At 40.5% G+C, this 21,727-nt stretch overlaps 1 protein-coding gene across 1 annotated transcript in view; it reads right to left on the bottom strand.

The window, feature by feature from the left end:
* ERCC4 (ERCC excision repair 4, endonuclease catalytic subunit) overlaps positions 1-21,363 on the bottom strand; it is a 40,525-nt gene extending 19,162 nt beyond the window's left edge. Inside the window, exons 1-7 of the mRNA XM_063430289.1 lie at positions 21,178-21,363; positions 17,008-17,188; positions 15,947-16,142; positions 14,436-14,643; positions 12,589-12,769; positions 10,261-10,398; positions 8,082-8,169 (exon numbers count right to left, since the gene is read on the bottom strand). Coding sequence (XP_063286359.1) covers positions 8,082-8,169; positions 10,261-10,398; positions 12,589-12,769; positions 14,436-14,643; positions 15,947-16,142; positions 17,008-17,188; positions 21,178-21,351 — 1,166 coding nt within the window. The 5' untranslated portion in view covers positions 21,352-21,363. The remainder of the gene's footprint in view (positions 1-8,081; positions 8,170-10,260; positions 10,399-12,588; positions 12,770-14,435; positions 14,644-15,946; positions 16,143-17,007; positions 17,189-21,177) is intronic.
* Positions 21,364-21,727: the final 364 nt, after the last annotated feature.

Raw genomic sequence — 21,727 nt, 5'->3', positions numbered from 1 at the left:
ACAATTCCCTGAATTGCAAGCAGAATTTAACCTACCCTCTAGAGACATATTCACATACATCAGAGTGAAACACACCTTACAAATAATATAATATACAGTGCTGTGAAGAATCCCAGTTAACCAAATTTGGACTTCACAGCATTGGCAAAGGCACAAAGGCCAAATCACTCTCCCTGTGCTACAACTCCATAAATGAGGCAGACCCACTATCATGCTATGGCTATATAGATCAATGGGAAAAAGAATTGAACACTTCCATACCTCTACCTACTTGGCTTCAAGCCATACAACTCAATAGAGCATCATCACAAAGCTTGTCACATTGGGAGGCATACTGCAAGATTTTGATGAGGTGGTACCTGGTCCCAGCTAGACTGGCTCACATGTACCAGTCCGTCTCCCCTCTGTGTTGGAGATGTAGAACACATGTGGGATCATTTAAGCACATCTTTTGGGATGCTCCATCTTGGTAGAGAAACTTCTCCAGAGGCTCACACTTACTCCCATCCCGTTTACAGCAGAATGCTATCTTTACACCTCTCCCCAGCCATTTTCTCGTCCAAAGAGTAGTGACCATACACTTATTAATGGCAGCTAAAATTAGTATAGCGAGCCACTGGAAAGCAACAAATGCACCAACTATACTAGAAATTTGGAACAGGATGGACTCCACATACGAGTACGAGCGCATGGCGAGTAGAATTAGGGGGAGGAATTACATGCGAAAGAATGGGCCAGTTGGACGTTGCACCGACTGAACTTAAAAGCCATACACACATAACCCACACGCTCCTGACGAATCCAGGCCAACGATTACTATAAACTCACATGGACATATACTCCTCAAAATGTATCATGCATAACTCTGTCAATGTATCATGCATAACTCTGTCAATGTTATTACTGTAGCTCAATAACAGTTATGAGATAGGATGTAGTAATCCAGTGCTCTGCATAGCACATAAGCTGATATTTAATGCTCACCCCCCCTTTTCTTATTTCTGTACCCCATTGCTCATATTTATTTTATACTTTGTTCAACAAGAATTTGACAAAAAAAACTCAATAAAAATTAGACACTGAAAGAAAAAAAAAACTTAATAGTAATGAGGTTGTTTTGGTGCCCAGTGTCCTTTTAAAATGAGGGTTGCAACAAGCTTGAAATGCCCCTTTAAGAGCGAGTAACATTTCCCTCTGACTGTGCTAGATATGCATGTTTATACAAGAAATTTAATCTTTAGGAATTCAATGTACTAGGACAAACACATCTTATTAAAATTGCGTTACATTTTTGTTTGCTTCAACATGACATAAGTAAATAGTCCTTACAAAGTAATTATATAAAGCCCTTTCCAATCTCAATCTGGTCTTATAAGAAAGAGCCTGATTACTGACATTTATAAAAACAATAGAAGACTACTTGAAAGCGTGCCAGCAAGAGGCCGGAATTTGATCTTGTACTTTAAAACATACTGGTAGGTTAATGCTAAAAATATATCTTCTCATTTAACAGCTTGTGGGTGCTAGATGTCACACTACTTTACACGTTTTAGAGATGAGGTTTAATTAAAGAATCCTTTTTTATATTTTCCCTTAAAAAGGAGTGTGTGTGTATTGTAATTACATCAATGTGATTTGAAATTATTAACATGTTCCTCAAAGCTAGGGATTCGAACAGTGAATAAGGAGCATGTATGTGAGCGGTTAAAAGAAGAGGGAAGTTATGTGATCAGCTTATGATTGTTATGTTATTAGTAAAATGTTTCAATGAAATAATGGGTTTCAATTACGGTAATATTTTAAACTCTGAAGTGTGATGAAGAAACATAGAAACATAGAAATGTGACGGCAGATAAGAACCATTCGGCCCATCTAGTCTGCCCAATATTTTTAAATACTTTCATTAGTCCCTGGCCTTATCTTATAGTTAGGATAGCCTTATGCCACATGCATGCTTAAACTCTTTAACTGTGTTAACCTCTACCACTTCAGCTGGAAGACTATTCCATGCATCCACTAACCTCTCTGTAAAGTAATATTCCTGATATTATTCTTAAACCTTTGCCCCTCTAATTTAAGACTAGGTCCTCTTGTTGTGGTAGTTTTTCTTCTTTTAAATATAGTTTCCTCCTTTACTGTGTTGATTCCCTTTATGTATTTAAATGTTTCTATCATATCCCCCCTGTCTCGTCTTTCCTCCAAGCTATACATGTTAAGTTCCTTTAACCTTTCCTGGTAAGTTTTATCCTGCAATCCATGAACCAGTTTAACAATCCAATAATAAGTGAGCGCTAAGAAAATATGTGCTACAACAGTATAGCAGCACTATACCCAAGTGACACAAACTAGTAAACACAGAAAATGAATAATATTTGTATACAGACATATACTCAACACTCTCTTTTAGCTGATCAGCATGGAAGAGTGTTAGATTAGGGACACACTTAGTTCTGTAATATTACCAAATAAGTGCGCTAATACTGGAGATAGTAGATCTGAAAATAAGCAAGGAAAAATATAGTGCAGATGTTATATACAGAACCATATATAGGTAGGAGTGAGGGGAAAGAACTCACATGGACCAGAGCCTAATCACCCCTGGCCCTGGGTTTTCACAGCTCTATTGTAGAGGGAGAAATCCCCCAATCTGCAAATGAAAGCTGTATGCTGAATACTATGAAGTCAGAGAACGATTTTTAGAAGTGGTGGGTATCAGCTGTATAAGCTACCCACATAAAAGCATAAATACACAACGTAGAATGCCACAGTCACAAACAACGCTGGGTTTCGAAAGTCCCGCTCATGTGACCACTTCCGGGTACGCCTTCTGATGACGTCTCTGTGACGCGGTTCGCCCGCCTGTCTGGGCTTCCTCCTCCGACGTCAGTGTTCACCAGCTCCTCCTCTTATACACCTTAATCCGCCCCCATACTGTCGTCACTAATCTTAAAATTTAAACATCATCCTATCCTGTGTCCCTAATTTGATACGCCTCCATGCTGATCAGCTATAAGAGAGTGCTGAGTATCTGTCTGTATACAAAGTGCTGGGGGGAATTATCTGCACAACAGCCAGCTATCATCAAACATAACAGATCTACTCCAGTATTAGCGCACTTATTTGGAAGATCCCATATCAATGAACACTGTCCTCCGATTTTCTAGGATGATGTTTACATTTTAAGATTAGTGATGACAGTATGGGGCGGATTAAGGTGTATAAGAGGAGGAGCTGGTGAACACGGACTTCGGAGGAAGCCCAGACAGGTGGGCGAAGCGCGTCACGGAGACGTCATCAGAAGTGGAAGTGGTCACGTGAGCAGGACTTTTGAAACCCAGCGTTGTTCGTGACTGTGGCATTCTCCGTTGTGTATTTATGCTTTTATGTGGGTAGCTTATACAGCTGATACCCACCACTTCTAAAAAATGTTCTCTGGCTTCATAGTATCCAGCATACAGCTTAAATCTGCAGATTGTGGGATTTTTCCCTCTCCAATACAGCTGTGAAACCCAGAGCCGGGGGTGATTGGGCTCTGGTCCATGTGAGTTCTTTCCCCTCACCCCTACCTATATATGGTTCTGTATATACCATCTGCACTATATTTTTCCTTGCTTATTTTCAGATCTATATCTCCAGTATTAGCGCACTTATTTGGTAATATTATTCATGAACCAGTTTAGTAGCGCTTCTCTGAACTCTCTCTAAAGTATCAATATCCTTCTGGAGATACGGTCTCCAGTACTGCGTACAATACACCAAGTGAGGTCTCACCAGTGTTCTACACAATGGCATGAGCACTTCCCTCTTTCTACTGCTAATACCTCTCCCTATACAACCAAGCATTCTGCTAGCATTTCCTGCTGCTCTATTACATTGTCTGCCTACCTTTAAGTCATCAGAAATAATCACCCCTAAATCCCTTTCCTCAGATGTTGAGGTTAGGAGTCTATCAAATATTCTGTACTCTGCCCTTGGGTTTTACGTCCAAGATGCATTATCTTGCACTTATCCACGTTAAATGTCAGTTGCCACAACTCTGACCATTTTTCTAGTTTACCTACATCATTAGCCATTTGGCTTATCCCTCCTGGAACGTCAACCCTGTTACATATTTTAGTATCATCAGCAAAAAGACATACCTTACCATCAAGACCTTCTGCAATATCACTAATAAAAATATTAAAGAGAATGGGGTCCAAGTACAGATCCCTGAGGTACCCCACTGGTGACAAGCCCAAGCTTCGAATATACTCCAATGACTACAACCCTCTGTTGCCTGTCACTCAGAACCTATTCAAGTAAGGCAGAAATACCATGCTGAGAATGAAGATGCACATTGGTCCTGAAAAGAGGCTGTTAGAGTGACAACGAACAGCGGTGGCGTAAGGCAGCAGTGTGAACACAACCTTTTCTCAGAAAAGGCACCGTAGACACTATAGAGGCTGCAAGGATAGTCTCTTTGATCTAGAACCACTACATGGAGCTGCAGTGGTTCTGATGCCTATTGTGTACCTTTAATGTAAATTTCAAAAGAAAGAACATAAAGCAAACGTGTGCAATGTTGGCAAATTAATAACTTAAATAAGAATATATATTTATGCTATCCATATCAGTACAAGTGTGTAAACTGTGCTTTCGCCATACCTCCATTAGGGGCCAGGATTTGAATGGCCACAGAATCCTTTTTCATGTTACACTGCCTGAAAATGGTTCAACACTAAATGAAAGGGACAATGCCAGGAGACTCCAGGCATCCAAACCAATTCAAAGAAATGATATGGTTGCAGTGTTATGACATTCAATTGCAAAATGCCAAAAGTCGGTACAGTGCAAAATACTTTCATAGTGCACAACTGTGAATTACCTACCACTATAACCAAGCATCTTGACAAAGACATGTTCATGATGAAACTGGTTAGAGCAATATGAAGATATTATATTATAGACTGTAAATACAGAGCTGCAAAAAAAACAGCTGCTTTTGGAGAAATTCTCCAACTCACCCATGGTCACAGCTAGACACACAGACAGACAGACACACGCACGCACACACTTAATTTTAACTATAAACCTAAACAAACATTATTTCACTAGTAAAAATCATAAGGAATGATACGATTTTCCAGTTTTGTGAAGATGTAACACACACACACATATATATATATATATATATATATATATATATATATAAAATGAATAAAGAGGTGCACTCACAGGTCTTCTTCCAAACGTGAAGTTTATTCTGTTATTTCAAGGTTGTCCCAACGTTTCGACCCCTAAGGTCCTTGAAAAAGACCCTTAGGGGTCGAAACGTTGGGACAACCTTGAAATAACAGAATAAACTTCACGTTTGGAAGAAGACCTGTGAGTGCACCTCTTTATTCGTTATTTATATATATATATATTTTTTTTTAATTCTTTATTTTTGTGGTGCGCATGTTAACAAACGGGCCCATGGTGCCACAACAGCATTCCAGGGCGAAACATTCAGATACATATATACAATGTGGCAAATGGAGGGTCTGCACATTTTTGTGATATGAGTCGTGTGCCTATAGCCCACAAGAAGAAGGTATGTGTGTCCATACTGAGTGTGTGTTGGTCGTCTGAGGTGTCTGTCATACCGATTGTGGGCTAAGTTCTGACCGTGGTCGCAGACAGGGCGTCTAGTGTGATGCCTGTGTACCTAGGCTCGTGTGGCTTGACTGTTGATAGAGGTACCTGTACATTGTTGAGCCTCGGTATGCGTTATTTGGGTCTGTGGTATGGTGTTAAACCTATGCGTTTGTTCTGTCGTGGAAGCTAGGGGCGCAGCGCCTAGTTTAGGGGCTGCTTGTGCCAGTCATCTGAGGGTACATCCGAGGGTAGGGGAGGGTCAGGTAATCTGCCTATAGTAGTGAGCATGTGTTGTTGTGGTGCACAAACTAGGGAGAATTATAACAAGGACAACATGGTTTGCCTGGTAGGGGCAACTTGGTGTTGTTACATGTCTGTAGACATGGTTCGGCATTAGTGAGAGTTCAAGTAGTCCCTTCTGCAAGTCAGACCGTCGGTGGCTGTCGAGGGACAAATGCGGTCACTTTTGCCGGGTCCCATCGTTGCTTTGCAGTTTCTCCCCTTTGAGGTGCGACTGACGGCAGTGAGTTCAAAGGTAGTCCCAATGTATGCATCATGGCCGTTGCTTCGGTGATGTCGTGGACTATGTGTCGTGCTTCTCCTTGAAGGATCAATAGGGTCCTCGTGTGCCGCCAGTGGTATTGGATGCCGTTCTGTCTGAGGATAGTGGTGAGTGGCCTCAGGGTTCTCCGCCACGCCAAGGTACCTCCAGATAAGTCCGGATAAAAGGTGAGCCGCATTCCCTCAAAATCATAAGGGTCTTGGTTCTTGAGAGCTGCGAGCAGTGCCGCTTTGTCCCGCCCGCTGTGTAGGTGGACTATTAAGTCCCTTGGTGCTGCCGCTGGGGCCTTGGGTGCTTTTGGGATGCGAAAGCATTCGTCAAAGGATAGGGATTTAGCCTGTCTTGGGGGTAACAGCGCCGCTGCGAGACGTCTCAGCATGTGGGGTAGTTCCTCCATTAGTACGGTTTCCGGGACCCCCCTAATTTTCAAGTTGTTTTTTCGTCTCATTTCTTCTAACGTTGCAAATCTGGCGTCATAACTTTTGTTTTGCTTCGTGAGCCCCAATATTGTTTGCTGCATTGAGGCTATTTGCTGTGCATGTTCCCCAGCAGTAGTTTCCACTGTACCCAGCCGGCCCGTCAGGCCCTGAAGGTCTGCTCGCAGGTTCGCCATGTCTGCCAGTATGTTTTTTTGTAAGCCCGCCAGCAGGTCTTTATGTACCACCGTTGTTACCGGTTCCTTGTCCGGGCTGAGCGGTTTTCCATCCGAAGGTGGTCTCGCCGGAGTTGCATCCACCTCATCATCCAGGGACAGGTCGTCGGACAGGTCTGAGTAGGCCCCGGAGTAGTCGGCCATATTGGGCCTGGTGGCCTGATGCGCCTGCCTGAGGAGTGCGCCAATGTCCTGGCTGAGGTGAGGTTTGTCTGGTTTTATTTTTTTGTTTTTCCGACCCATTGTGTGGTACGGGTCTCGCTCCTGCCTCTTTGGGTATTTCGGTCGGGTTTTGCCGTGGTAGAATGGCAAAATGTCTAGCTGTGTCTCGGAGCTCCGAGATCATGCGGCCATTCAGTTCAGTCGCTTGGCCACGCCCCCATTTATATATTATATATGCTGGTAGCACCAAGACAAAAACTTAAGGGTGAGTGCTGTGATACATTGGAAATTATATATATATATATATATATATATATATATATATATATATATATATATATATACACACACACACACACACACACAAAATAGTAAAGAATCCTTGCACTCAGGCTATAATTGTAAAGTGTGCTTGCCGGGTGCTCAAACCTGGGACTTTCAATATCCAACAAAATGTAGTGATGGTAGCACTCACGGTCTTCAGTTAAAAATCTTCTTTATTCAACAAGAATTAAAACATAAGGTCTAAGATCAACGTTTCAGTCCTCTCTCAGGACTTTTATCATATTGATCCTGATGAAAGTCCTGAGAGAGGACTGAAACGTTGATCCTAGACCTTATGTTTTAATTCTTGTTGAATAAAGATTTTTAACTGAAGACCGTGAGTGCTACCATCACTACTTTTTGTTATATATACATATATATATATATATATATATATATATATATTGTCCAAAGAGGAACCTGCACCTACGGTGTTAAAAAGTCCAAACTTTATTTGAAAATATTTCAGGAAAGGGTATTGATCCTGAAGAAAGTTCTTTATAAATGACTGAAATGTTGATCGTGTTTTAAATATTTTCAAATAAAGATTGGACTCTTTAACCCAGTGAGTGCAGCTACCTCTTTGGATAATGGATACTAAAGCCCTGGATAACTAGCACCCGGCAACCAAGAGACATACAAGCGTGAGTGCAAGGGTTTTTCCATACATACACACACACACACACACACACACATCTCCTAATATTACATGGTTTGAAATATTGTTCCAAACCTCTATCCTTACCTGGACCGAGATCATCACAGTTTTTATTTTCTACTTCAATCTCCTTCAAGACTTCAGTCAAAGCTTCCCATTTTGGGTTGCTCTCTAAAACCAATTCTTTCTTTCCATCTGGGAAGAAAAATAAAAATTCACAAATCTCATAAAGCAGAGGTGTTTTTGCAAATGTGCATAAACAAAACAAAACTAATTTTTAAAATATTTTTTAAAAAACCTAGGAAAATTTGTTAACATCCCTGAAACCCAATGACTAATATTAAAGGAACACTCCGGGTACCATAACTTTTTATCTCAATTATATATGCCTGGAAGTCTCAGCTGCCATCTTACCTTTAAGGGCTAAATTGTTGACAAATGGTTTAACCCCAAAGTTGCTGACACTCCTAGTCTATCAGTAACTTTCCATTGATAACACTGCACATAGTATTATTATATTATTACTGGCATTTATAAAGCGCCAACATATTTGATAGGACTCTAGAACATGGGTAAGGGGAATGTGTAAAATATTCTGAAAGCCAAATCAAAACAAAGTTAAAAAATCATTATCTAAATATATTTGTGAGACATAGGCACCTTAATGAAAGTAGCAGTTGGAGATTGCCAAAACCAATTTTAGTCCATTTACCAATCAAGCTTTAGTGATCAACAGCTTGTGCTAAGAGTTAATTTTAATTAGGATCAAGCATAGTAATTATAAGAGGATACAATGGTGAAGGAAGAGGATTGCATTAATAGAGGATGATTCTCCCTGTAAAGAACTTTAGGCTACTCATTCTCTAATACTTTGCAACAGCGGGAATAAACGGAGAGAATATTTTTTGGAGATGTCCAGTTTGGGAATGGAGTTTAAGTGGCCCAGGGGTATTATGTAGCATTCTCAGTGTACAGAGAGTGGGGCCTAAATTTAAGACAGATAACTGAGGTATTAAGCAGATGATCCACTTACCTCCTTAACAAGAAAACAATAGACCTATATTTTAGTTTGTTTTAGGATGGGGGGCTTTGAAGGCACGTCCATATACAATCATGTTATCACAATAAGCGCTACCATTACATAGTGCTGTTATTTTAACAACAGTAGTGATGGTACGCAATGTGTTATGGAGAGATAACGTGTTGAAAAAAACATAAACAGGATTATTCACTAAAATAAGAACGGTCAGAAATTCATGGAGAATTTCAAATTTGAAGACAAAGTAGCTGAACGAAAATCATAGCTAACTTGGAGAAATTTTCCAGTTTGACTATTTTAGCCTAACATTTGAAATTCTCCCTTTGTGAATAAATAACCCTGGTTGAAATAATACTCATTAAAGGGGTAATGTCTGGACATGCAGCACTATCAAAAGGACTTACCATGAAAAAGTTGAAACAGAACACTCCGGAAACCATAATAACTAAATAAATAACCTGAAAAAAAATTTATGGTACAAGGTCGTCCAAGGTGCTGGATTACCTCAAAGGCTTAAACTGCTAAATGGTTTAACCTCAAAGTCAGCTCTGACCATTCACTTCCTTTCCAGTCTGAGGAGTCAATCAGAAAGCATCGGACTGGGAACAGCTGATAGGATGAGAGCATCAGATACATACTTTTTTCCCTCTGATTTGTGAATGGGGAGGTATTTACAGGCTGAGCGCATTAAAGGGACACTCCAGGCACCCAGACCACTTCTGCCCATTGGAGTGGTCTGGGTGCCAACTCTCACTACTCTTAACCCTGCAAGTGTAATTATTAATGAGCAGTTTAAAATCAGAGTCTTCAGACTGGCACCCCTCAGCTCTGCCTCCTCACTTCCATTCCAGACTGAGATTTCAACTAGTAGGTTAAAGGGAAACTTCAGTGCCAGCACTGCAGGTCCCCTCTCCCTTCCACCCCCCAATCCCCGGTTGCTGAAGGGGTGAAAACCCCTTCAGTAACTTACCAGAGGCAGCGACAATGTTTTCCTGGCACTGGAGTTTCCCTTTAACCTACTAGTTGAAATCTCAGTCTGGAATGGAAGTGAAGAGGCAGAGCTGAGGGGCGCCAGTCTGAAGACTGATTTTAAACTGCTCATTAATGGAAACTAATTGAAGTAAGCTGGCACACCATAACAACTTAATTCTGCAGTAGCTGTAACGGTGCCTGAAGTGTCTCTTTATCTGATCTAATAGCAATGTAGCCACTTACAGTAGAACGTTATGTATCTATTTTACACATACCATTTGCGATTTCTGTTGACTTGGCTTGCACGTTTTCAGATGTTTTTGGCTTCTTGATAGTTTTAGAATCTGGAACATGGTAAACCCTGGCACGAGCATGGACAAACATTGATGTGCTAGAGTCAAGAAACAGCCAGCCTTAAACATAAAACAGAAGCAGGAAGATATTATGTAAAACCTAGGATGCATATTATCTTGAGAATATATATTTTATTTATAAAATATTTTATCAGGAAGGATACATTGAGATTTCTCTCGTTTTCAAGTATGTCCTGCATTCACAAAACATTGCATTGATACAATAGGGTACAATAAAATACAAAAACAATATTAATACAAAATGTAACATAGAACTGGTAGGAAATATATAATCAACCATGACAGGTGCATTCTGTTGAGATATGTAGAGATGGATTTCTTGAAGGATTTTAGGCCTGGGGAAGATTTGAAATTGTGCGGGAGGTCGTTCCATAATTGCGGTGCTCTGTAGGAAAAGGAGGATCGCGTTTCTTTTTGTATTGAGGAAGACTAAAAAAAGTGCTGGTACTGGATCGGAGGTTAAAGGAGGTGGGAACAGCCAGGGACAGCATTCTGCTCAGGTAGGGTGGGAGCTTTAATACACGATGATTGAAAGATGAAGGGTGCATCTGGATACCAGTGACAGTCAGTTTAGTTCTTTTAGCATGTCACAGTGGTAGGTCCTGTAATTACACTGTGGCACAAACCGGCAGAACGAGTTATACAATCAGGGCCGGCACGTCCAGAAGGGACGGCGCAAAAATCCAAATCTCTGGCACCTGGCCAGAGACTTGGATTTTTAAATATTTCTGACACCCTAAGCCCACAGCAGCCGCCCCTCACAACTCACACACTGCCGGTGTTTTGAAGGGCAGAGCTGCTACCACGGAGACACACTATGGAAGCCTGGATGCTGCAGGGCCTCCCTGAGGCATTGTAACAGCCCTGCAGAGGTTTTATTGACTGCGGTCTGCAAAGCTCCGCCCCCTTGCTCTGTATCAGCCCTCCCATAACATGACGTATGTCATCAGACCGCGAGGGAGTGGGAACAAGCTCCCACTCTGAAGGCTGGCTCCAGCTCCTACAGGTAGGAGCTGCCACAACATACATACTGCCTGTTACAGTGAGGAGCACTATGGGGCATAAAGGAATTAGTAGCTCTCAGCAACAGGTGAATCACCTATGGTGTGTCTCCATGAGTGACTGTGAGTGAGTATCTGGTGTGTGAAAGTGAGTGGTTGTATGGGTATGTGAAAGTGAGTGTGTTGTCTGGTGTATGGAAGTGATTGGGTATCAGGGTCTGTGAATGTGAGTGTGTTGTCTGCTGTATGAAAGTGATTGGGTATCAGGGTCTGTGAATGTGAGTGTGTTGTCTGCTGTATGAAAGTGATTGGGTATCAGGGTCTGTGAATGTGAGTGTGTTGTCTGGTGTATGAAAGTGATTGGGTATCAGGGTATGTGAATGTGAGTGTGTTGTCTGTGTGTGTCAGAGCATAAATGTCTGACTGTGAGTGTGCATGTCCTGCATGCATAATTGTAAGTCTGTGTCTGTGTGATTTTGTGCATCTATGATTGTGACTGTAGGTGTATGCTGTGAGTGTGTATCACTGTAAATGTGTATGAGAATATTTCTGATTGTGATTTTGACTGTAACTGAATGTGTTTGTATGTAATTGTTATGTATATCTCTGAGAATGTATGTTCCTGTGTGACTGAGGGCAGTGTGTGTATGACTGTGTGCCCCTATCTGTGAGTGAATGTTGTGTGACTGTTACACTGTAAGTGTGTAGAGCAGAAGTAGCTGGAAAAGCTTATAAAAAAGGGTGCACACAGGGAACCTGGAAGGGGTTAATTGACCTAATTGTTATGGGAAATATGGAATTTTAGTTTAGGAGGCTATAATTGCAAAGAAATAAGGACTTTTTTGGGAGGCATGGAGTAAACTGCAGGCCTATGTGATGTGGTCATCCTGCTTGGAGTAAACATGTAAAACTAGCACTAACTAGAAACTAGCAATTAAACAAGGCATGTTAAAAATTTCTTCACATCCTCCAATTTACATGTATTTTATATATATATACACACACACACACATAAAAAAATAACATGATTATAGAAGCGTTCTAGCAGTGGTTAACGGTTGTCTGTGGGTAGACAGCTGTGCAGAGCTCTGAATGTCTTTAATCTATGTCATAAAAAATATTTTATGCAATAATGTGTATATCTCTTATAAAACACAAATATGTGGGGGAAAAAGAAGAACGGTTCATAATGTATAAATACTACTTGTTTCAAGTGCACTTTATTTACCTGAATTTTGCCCAAATGCCTTTTCACTTGCCCTCATTGATTCTAGAAGGTTTAAAAAAGTCACACAGTCATACTGGGAAAGGTATTGTAAGAGTGTGCGAAGAATCTTTAAGTCTTGAACCAAAGACTTTGTCTTGGCTCCAAGCTGATGCCATAGTGGATCCAAGTAATGGCGGATAGTCTGAAGAAAGGAAGATTAGTGAAACTTTAGCTGGACATAATCAATTATTTGCGAAGTGTGTCAAAATTCAGTAATGAGCAAAATATTACACTGGACAGAAAATTCACAATAGAGTGGAACCTCGGAACTCAAACGGTCCCTTACCCGAACAATTCGGTAGTTGAACAAAAAATTCAATAAAAAAATGGCTAGATACACGAACGATTCTCAGTACCCGAACAAATCATGACACAAACATGTTCCATCATAAAGCTAGGTCTCACGTTAGACACATTTTAAATGCCAGAAGAACAGTTACCTAACAGTTCCCCATCGAACCAATCATATTTCTTCTCTTTTCCACTTACACCATCAACTCTCATCATTACAGGTAAAGTAAAATTTTCTTTTCATTTACTGTACATTGTGTTTATTATTTATTTTCTATTTGATTTTATGCATGCAAGGCATTATTCAAATTTGTATTAAAATGCTGTAATGGTGGGGGTCTGGAATGGATTAATCCAATTTACATAAATTCTTATGGAAAATGTTGATTCGGTTCTCCAACAAATCGGAACTTGAACAGCCTTCTGGAATGGATTAAGTTTGAGTTCTGAGGTTCCACTGTAATTAATTTGACTGCTTTCTCCATTAGAAAACATTTTGTGAAAGGTATTATTTGAGTGTGTTTTTTTTTTTTAAATGTAAACCATCCACAGATATGAAAGTGCAGATAAAGAAATAAAAATATAATTGCAAGCACAACTTGGAGAAAACGGATATCAAAGAGGCTGTATGTTTACAAATGACTTCAGTACTACACCATTCAAATAGCTGAGTGTGGATGTAGGGTGCCGTTTGCACCATCAACTCAACAATTAGGCAAATTTGTAAAGATGCTTAGAGTGATCCATTAAGAACATATAGATGTTTACATTATTATTCACTAAAGTGACTATGTTGGGAATTCAAAGCAAATTACAAATTGAAGGCCAAAGCAGCTGTACTGGTAGGAAAGCAGACTTGAAGAATGCTTCCTTTTGGCTTTAAAGGACCACCATAGGCACCCAAACCACTTTAGCTTAACGAAGCAGTTTTGGTGTATAGATCATGTCCCTCAGTTTCACTGCTCAATTTTCTGACACTTAGGAGATTTAAATCACTTTATTTATGCACCCCTAGTAAAACCTCCCTGCATGAGACTTGAACATTCTTCCTAAACACTTCCTGTACAGAAACATGTAATGTTTACACTTCCTCTATTGCAGTTTGCTTAAATTAGAATGTCGTATCTCCTGTTCAATTAATAGCCTTAAAGACCTTGAAAGAGCCTCTTGTGTGTAATTAAAGTTTAATTTAAAGAGTAGGTGATTAAAACTGTTTCAGTAAGTTACATCTGACTGAAAATGAAACCATTTTGATTTCATGCAGGCTGTGTCAGTCACAGCCAGGGAAGGTGTGTCTAGGGCTGCACAAACAGAAGCAAAAGTGATTTAACCTAAAATTGAGCCATGAGACATCAGATGTGTGATCTATACACCAAAACTGCTTCATTAAGCTAAAGTTGTTTTGATGCCTGTAGTGGCCATTTAAAATTTGAATCTCACTTTAAATTACGGACGGTTCTCACATGAGTGACTAATCGAATTATAATAGCTATTATCAATAATAAAGAAACAAACACCTTGTCAAATGCTTTGCCAATGGCACTTTCCAAAGATAAATCCTCCACCTCTAGAGCTGGGTTATAGCGCTTGAGTTCTTTCAGACAAGCATTCATAATGTCCAATATTGAAGCTTGAATAGCAAGCATGGCAGGGGTCATGGAGACGTGCAACTCTACTACTTCAGGTTTATGCTTCTCTAAGAAAGAATTCACAGACATGTGGAACCTGGAAAGAAAAACAGCAGTGACTACAAACATATGTCGCAATGTTTTTTGCCCTGCTGTAGGCACTACAGAGTAGGGAAATTATTAATACTTTCTAGAAATAATTAAACTTTGTACAAGTTAACTCAAATACTAATACTAAAACAAACATAGTATGTTAAAATTGTAATAAAAGAGGAAGAAAACATGTAATGTTAACATAAAAAAGACAATATTATGGAGTACACTATACTAAATATCTGATGAATAAAATACCAGGAATGCTAGGTAAGGGGCATGTATTCTAAGCATCAGAAACACTACAGCCCGCTGAATTGGTTACGACGCTAGGAGCACCCTGACGCCGTTTCCTAGTAATGGGGCAACTTAACTGGGTCTCTGTAGGATGCTGAGCATCCGGTAATTGCCTCTAGCAGTAACATTAAATATCGCTGTATGTTCAGTGTTTCATAGTGAAATGCTGCACGTACAGACTACAAGCACCACAACCACTTTGAATCACTGAAGTGGCCATGGTGCTTGAAATAACCCTTTAAATATGATCCAAGTACTATTCACATGCCCTATAACCATTTCACACGTAGTTTGTATACAGCTCAGACGATAAGAGTTTATGAAAAAATAGGGTGTGTAATGACTTCATGCTTTGTTTTGTTTGTCTTAGTTATCTACCTCTTCGCCCCATCCCCGCTGCCCCCGTGGTTAGGGGTATAACAAGCCAGAGCCTGGAAACCTCACTCTTATCGAGAATACACTGCCGAAGCAGCGCCTTATCTAAAAAAATCATAGTTGTCAATATAGGTTCACACAATGCACCCAGCTAGTAAAACACAACACTTTACGGGCAGTGACGTGCTGCTCTAGCTGCCTCTCAGGTCTTCCTTTCATAACCACACAGAATAGAATCCGGGGAACAGTACCCAGTTTAGCTTGTGGGGAGAATGACTAACTTAGACAATTAGTGGCAAGCAGCAGGGAAACAAGCCCAATGTTATTTTAAGATTAAGATTACGTTAAGTTTATTATTGGTGAATGTTTTTTCCTTAACTCACTATACATGTAACATAAGAGGCCATGATACTCAGAAGTAGGAAACCAACAGCCAATATTATGCAAGGATTCTGCAATGCATTTGTCTGCACCTAATTTAATTCTACGTACCAATACTGCACTACCAACTACTTTTTTCATTTCAGAGCAATGGGTTTTTATGTGTGCTGCATACCCCCAAATGGTTAATTGGAAAGTGCAAAATGTGTGTTCGCCTAACTTAGTGTAAACACAACATTTTAAGCAAAACATACCGTGGCCATAGATAAAGTTTCCTCACAAATAGATTTCTCATTACTCTTTCCACTTGGCAGAATCCCATGTTGAATGCAATCGGATTGTCTGTAAAGGCTTTGATGAAACCTTGCTTGTTCTTCTGTCGGTACAAGCGGAGTATAAATGCCTCCTGGCAGGACTCTATAATCTTGTGTGCTTTATACACCAGGATACCTGCAATCATGAAAGTGCAGACATTGAGACAGACCATTACTCTGCTATAAATGCAGGTTTACTCAGAAAAATAGCATGCTTTCCTTACATGCAACTAACAAGTTTTTTATTTATTTATTTTTTTTAAAGTGGAAATCGTAAACTATTTACACCAGCAGATAGCTAACTAAAAGTTTACTGTGGTATGTGCTATATTTATTTATTTATTTTAAATCACTAGATGGTGTGTCTGTATGGGTAGTCTATGTCAAATAAATTACCCCTGCAATGCAGCACAACTGTGTGTGCAGTATGCACATGGCACAAGAGAATTAAAGATGGAGGAGTGCATACACTCATACCAGGTTTATCTTTACATGCCTGAGTGTAGCAACATTGCACTAACCAGTGGCAGGCACGTCAGCTGTGAGCTGGTTAGGGAGATTAGCAAACCACTTCAAATGTCCCAGAATAATTTTTTTATATTTCTATTTGTGAGCCCAGGTTAAAAAGAGACCCAAATTGTAGTTTATTGTTGCTCCCCTCTACACCATAGCTGCATATGCATTCACTGTCATAATTCCCAGGATGAGGTGTGACTAACTTGTACCGGAACCCCAGCAGTGTGGGAAGAGGCAGGGATTTGATCTATGCTTCACATATTGTGAAATAGCAAAATCGTGTGGGGTAAACAAAGTGCAGAATATAAGGTAAGGTGTATATTCCTCTTTGAGTGATAAACCCCCCATATAATCAAACTGAGAAATATAAAAAATAAAAATAAAAAAGAAGGTTAATCTTTGGGTAGCCTTCACATATTCCAGAAGGGAATATCACCAGTATCAATGAATGATATAATAATGCCACTGTTTAATGCATTACTTACCAGATACTAGGTTTGCAGGAATTCTGTCAGTAAGGAAATCCACCACAAGAATTCGGCTAGTGACAAATAAGACTCCACCTTGTGTGTAGACATCATAGCGTTCACTGCTGACAATCTCATTGGTGATAATGCGTGGCAGAGGGGTAACACCTTCAGAACGTAGCTGTTCTATAAGGTATTCCTGCAAAAGAAGATGTACATCTTTTGATTATACTACTGCATTTTTAAACTTGTATGTGAAATAGATTGTCTATATCACTGTCAGGTGCAATGTTTTATGTAGTAAATAAGCCCATCATCCTTTTAAACATAAACAAAAACACAACAAAAATTAAAGAAAAAAAAAAACATTAATAAGAGGATCGTAAACTAATCTCAAATGCAAATGCTTTAAAACAGTACATATACTGGGACTTCTTCCAATGTCACCTACAGTAAAAAATAGATTCATTAAAAAATATTTAGTAATCCCAATAACAATAAGTACACAGCAATATTCAGAGTTGCAGTAAACTAAAATCCACAAGACAAAATTGTGGATAAAGTTAACTAAACAAGGTCTGGCAATAACAACCCTAAGCATTGAATATCATTTTCCATTTGTTTTATATATATATATATATATATATATATATATATATATATATATATATAAACAAGGAGTCAGTGCAACATTTTATCTGCAGGTTTTTTCTGTTACAGAAGAACAATGAAAACTGTGTCTGATGTGATTGTTAGTAACTGGTACTCTCTGTGTCTGATGTGATTGTTAGTAACTGGTACTCTGTGTCTGATGTGATTGTTAGTAACTGGTACTCTCTGTGTCTGATGTGATTGTTAGTAACTGGTACTCTCTGTGTCTGATGTAATTGTTAGTAACTGGTGCTCTCTGTGTCTGATGTGATTGTTAGTAACTGGTGCTCTCTGTGTCTGATGTGATTGTTAGTAACTGGTGCTCTCTGTGTCTGATGTGATTGTTAGTAACTGGTACTCTCTGTGTCTGATGTGATTGTTAGTAACTGGTACTCTCTGTGTCTGATGTGATTGTTAGTAACTGGTACTCTCTGTGTCTGATGTGATTGTTAGTAACTGGTGCTCTCTGTGTCTGATGTGATTGTTAGTAACTGGTACTCTCTGTGTCTGATGTGATTGTTAGTAACTGGTGCTCTCTGTGTCTGATGGGATCGTTAGTAACTGGTACTCTCTGTGTCTGATGGGATCGTTAGCAACTGGTACTCTCTGTGTCTGATGTGATTGTTAGCAACTGGTACTCTCTGTGTCTGATGTGATTGTTAGCAACTGGTGCTCTCTGTCTGATGTGATTGTTAGTAACTGGTGCTCTCTGTGTCAGGTACTCTCTGTGTCTGATGTGATTGTTAGCAACTGGTACTCTCTGGGTCTGATGGGATCGTTAGCAACTGGTGCTCTCTGTGTCTGATGGGATCGTTAGCAACTGGTACTCTCTGTGTCTGATGGGATCGTTAGCAACTGGTACTCTCTGTGTCTGATGGGATCGTTAGCAACTGGTACTCTCTGTGTCTGATGGGATCGTTAGCAACTGGTACTCTCTGTGTCTGATGGGATCGTTAGCAACTGGTACTCTCTGTGTCTGATGGGATCGTTAGCAACTGGTACTCTCTGTGTCTGATGGGATCGTTAGCAACTGGTACTCTCTGTGTCTGATGGGATCGTTAGCAACTGGTACTCTCTGTGTCTGATGGGATCGTTAGCAACTGGTACTCTCTGTGTCTGATGGGATCGTTAGCAACTGGTACTCTCTGTGTCTGATGGGATCGTTAGCAACTGGTACTCTCTGTGTCTGATGGGATCGTTAGCAACTGGTACTCTCTGTGTCTGATGGGATCGTTAGCAACTGGTACTCTCTGTGTCTGATGGGATCGTTAGCAACTGGTACTCTCTGTGTCTGATGGGATCGTTAGCAACTGGTACTCTCTGTGTCTGATGGGATCGTTAGCAACTGGTACTCTCTGTGTCTGATGGGATCGTTAGCAACTGGTACTCTCTGTGTCTGATGGGATCGTTAGCAACTGGTACTCTCTGTGTCTGATGGGATCGTTAGCAACTGGTACTCTCTGTGTCTGATGGGATCGTTAGCAACTGGTACTCTCTGTGTCTGATGGGATCGTTAGCAACTGGTACTCTCTGTGTCTGATGGGATCGTTAGCAACTGGTACTCTCTGTGTCTGATGGGATCGTTAGCAACTGGTACTCTCTGTGTCTGATGGGATCGTTAGCAACTGGTACTCTCTGTGTCTGATGGGATCGTTAGCAACTGGTACTCTCTGTGTCTGATGGGATCGTTAGCAACTGGTACTCTCTGTGTCTGATGGGATCGTTAGCAACTGGTACTCTCTGTGTCTGATGGGATCGTTAGCAACTGGTACTCTCTGTGTCTGATGGGATCGTTAGCAACTGGTACTCTCTGTGTCTGATGTGATTGTTAGCAACTGGAACTCTCTGTGTCTGATGTGATTGTTAGTAACTGGTACTCTCTGTGTCTGATGTGATTGTTAGTAACTGGTACTCTCTGTGTCTGATGTGATTGTTAGTAACTGGTACTCTCTGTGTCTGATGTGATTGTTAGTAACTGGTACTCTCTGTGTCTGATGTGATTGTTAGTAACTGGTACTCTCTGTGTCTGATGTGATTGTTAGTAACTGGTACTCTCTGTGTCTGATGTGATTGTTAGTAACTGGTACTCTCTGTGTCTGATGTGATTGTTAGTAACTGGTGCTCTCTGTGTCTGATGTGATTGTTAGTAACTGGTACTCTCTGTGTCTGATGTGATTGTTAGTAACTGGTACTCTCTGTGTCTGATGTGATTGTTAGTAACTGGTACTCTCTGTGTCTGATGTGATTGTTAGTAACTGGTACTCTCTGTGTCTGATGTGATTGTTAGTAACTGGTACTCTCTGTGTCTGATGTGATTGTTAGTAACTGGTACTCTCTGTGTCTGATGGGATCGTTAGTAACTGGTGCTCTCTGTGTCTGATGGGATCGTTAGTAACTGGTGCTCTCTGTGTCTGATGGGATCGTTAGTAACTGGTGCTCTCTGTGTCTGATGTGATTGTTAGTAACTGGTACTCTCTGTGTCTGATGTGATTGTTAGTAACTGGTACTTTCTGTGTCTGATGTGATTGTTAGTAACTGGTGCTCTCTGTGTCTGATGGGATCGTTAGTAACTGGTACTTTCTGTGTCTGATGTGATTGTTAGTAACTGGTACTTTCTGTGTCTGATGTGATTGTTAGTAACTGGTGCTCTCTGTGTCTGATGGGATCGTTAGTAACTGGTGCTCTCTGTGTCTGATGGGATCGTTAGTAACTGGTACTTTCTGTGTCTGATGTGATTGTTAGTAACTGGTGCTCTCTGTGTCTGATGGGATCGTTAGTAACTGGTACTTTCTGTGTCTGATGTGATTGTTAGTAACTGGTACTTTCTGTGTCTGATGTGATTGTTAGTAACTGGTGCTCTCTGTGTCTGATGGGATCGTTAGTAACTGGTGCTCTCTGTGTCTGATGGGATCGTTAGTAACTGGTACTCTCTGTGTCTGATGGGATCGTTAGTAACTGGTACTCTCTGTGTCTGATGGGATTGTTAGTAACTGGTACTCTCTGTGTCTGATGGGATCGTTAGCAACTGGTGCTCTCTGTGTCTGATGGGATCGTTAGTAACTGGTACTCTCTGTGTCTGATGTGATTGTTAGTAACTGGTGCTCTCTGTGTCTGATGTGATTGTTAGTAACTGGTGCTCTCTGTGTCTGATGGGATCGTTAGTAACTGGTGCTCTCTGTGTCTGATGGGATCGTTAGTAACTGGTACTCTCTGTGTCTGATGTGATTGTTAGTAACTGGTACTCTCTGTGTCTGATGTGATTGTTAGTAACTGGCACTCTCTGTGTCTGATGTGATTGTTAGTAACTGGTACTCTCTGTGTCTGATGTGATTGTTAGTAACTGGTGCTCTCTGTGTCTGATGTACTGGTTTTGTCTAACCTCTGGCCAGCTATTGCAGAGTACCTCTCCCATGACGTTCAGCCACACAGCTGGCTGAGCATCATGGGAGCTGTAGTCCCCGGGAGTTGGAGTGCCAAAGGGAAGCTGTCAGTGATCCCATGCACACAGAGCTGCCAGGATGCTGTATTATCTATCACCTCCTCTGCTGTATCAGTATTTAACACCAGCACCAGGTTCCCCGGATCGCAGTACAGCTTCAGAAAGTTCTGCAAGATCCTATCGATCCCCAATCCACGGCCAGTGATCACCAGGCCGTCTTCATGGAACAAGTCCAGGAACACTTGGTTCTCATACTCCAGGAGAGGCGCCATTTGCAAACACCTCTAACCCGGAAGCGGCACCAAAACCATAGAGTTCAACAACAACAACAAGCTGTCAGCACCATCGAGACGTAAAATGAAACCAGACAATCCCAGGGATAGGACTCCCAAGAGTGAAGCAGCTGAGGCTGTCATAGCATAGGAACAAAATAGAGGGGTACATCTAGCACTGGTATTAATGTTAGTATGCTAAAAATTTTTATTTATTTTTAAATTCTTAATTTAGTACAATCTGCTGAAGGAAATGTAGATAACACAATTTTAAAATCTAACTTTTAGTAATCATCAAAATATATACTGGATAATAGAGGTGAGAGGGGTGGTTGCTATGCAAGGAAAGGATATATATATATATATATATATATAT

The sequence above is a fragment of the Pelobates fuscus genome, chromosome 8, assembly GCF_036172605.1.
Source record: "Pelobates fuscus isolate aPelFus1 chromosome 8, aPelFus1.pri, whole genome shotgun sequence".
In the NCBI taxonomy this organism is placed as follows: domain Eukaryota; kingdom Metazoa; phylum Chordata; class Amphibia; order Anura; family Pelobatidae; genus Pelobates; species Pelobates fuscus.
The sequence above is the reverse complement of the archived record's forward strand: the minus strand, read 5'-3'. Positions and strand labels throughout refer to the sequence as shown.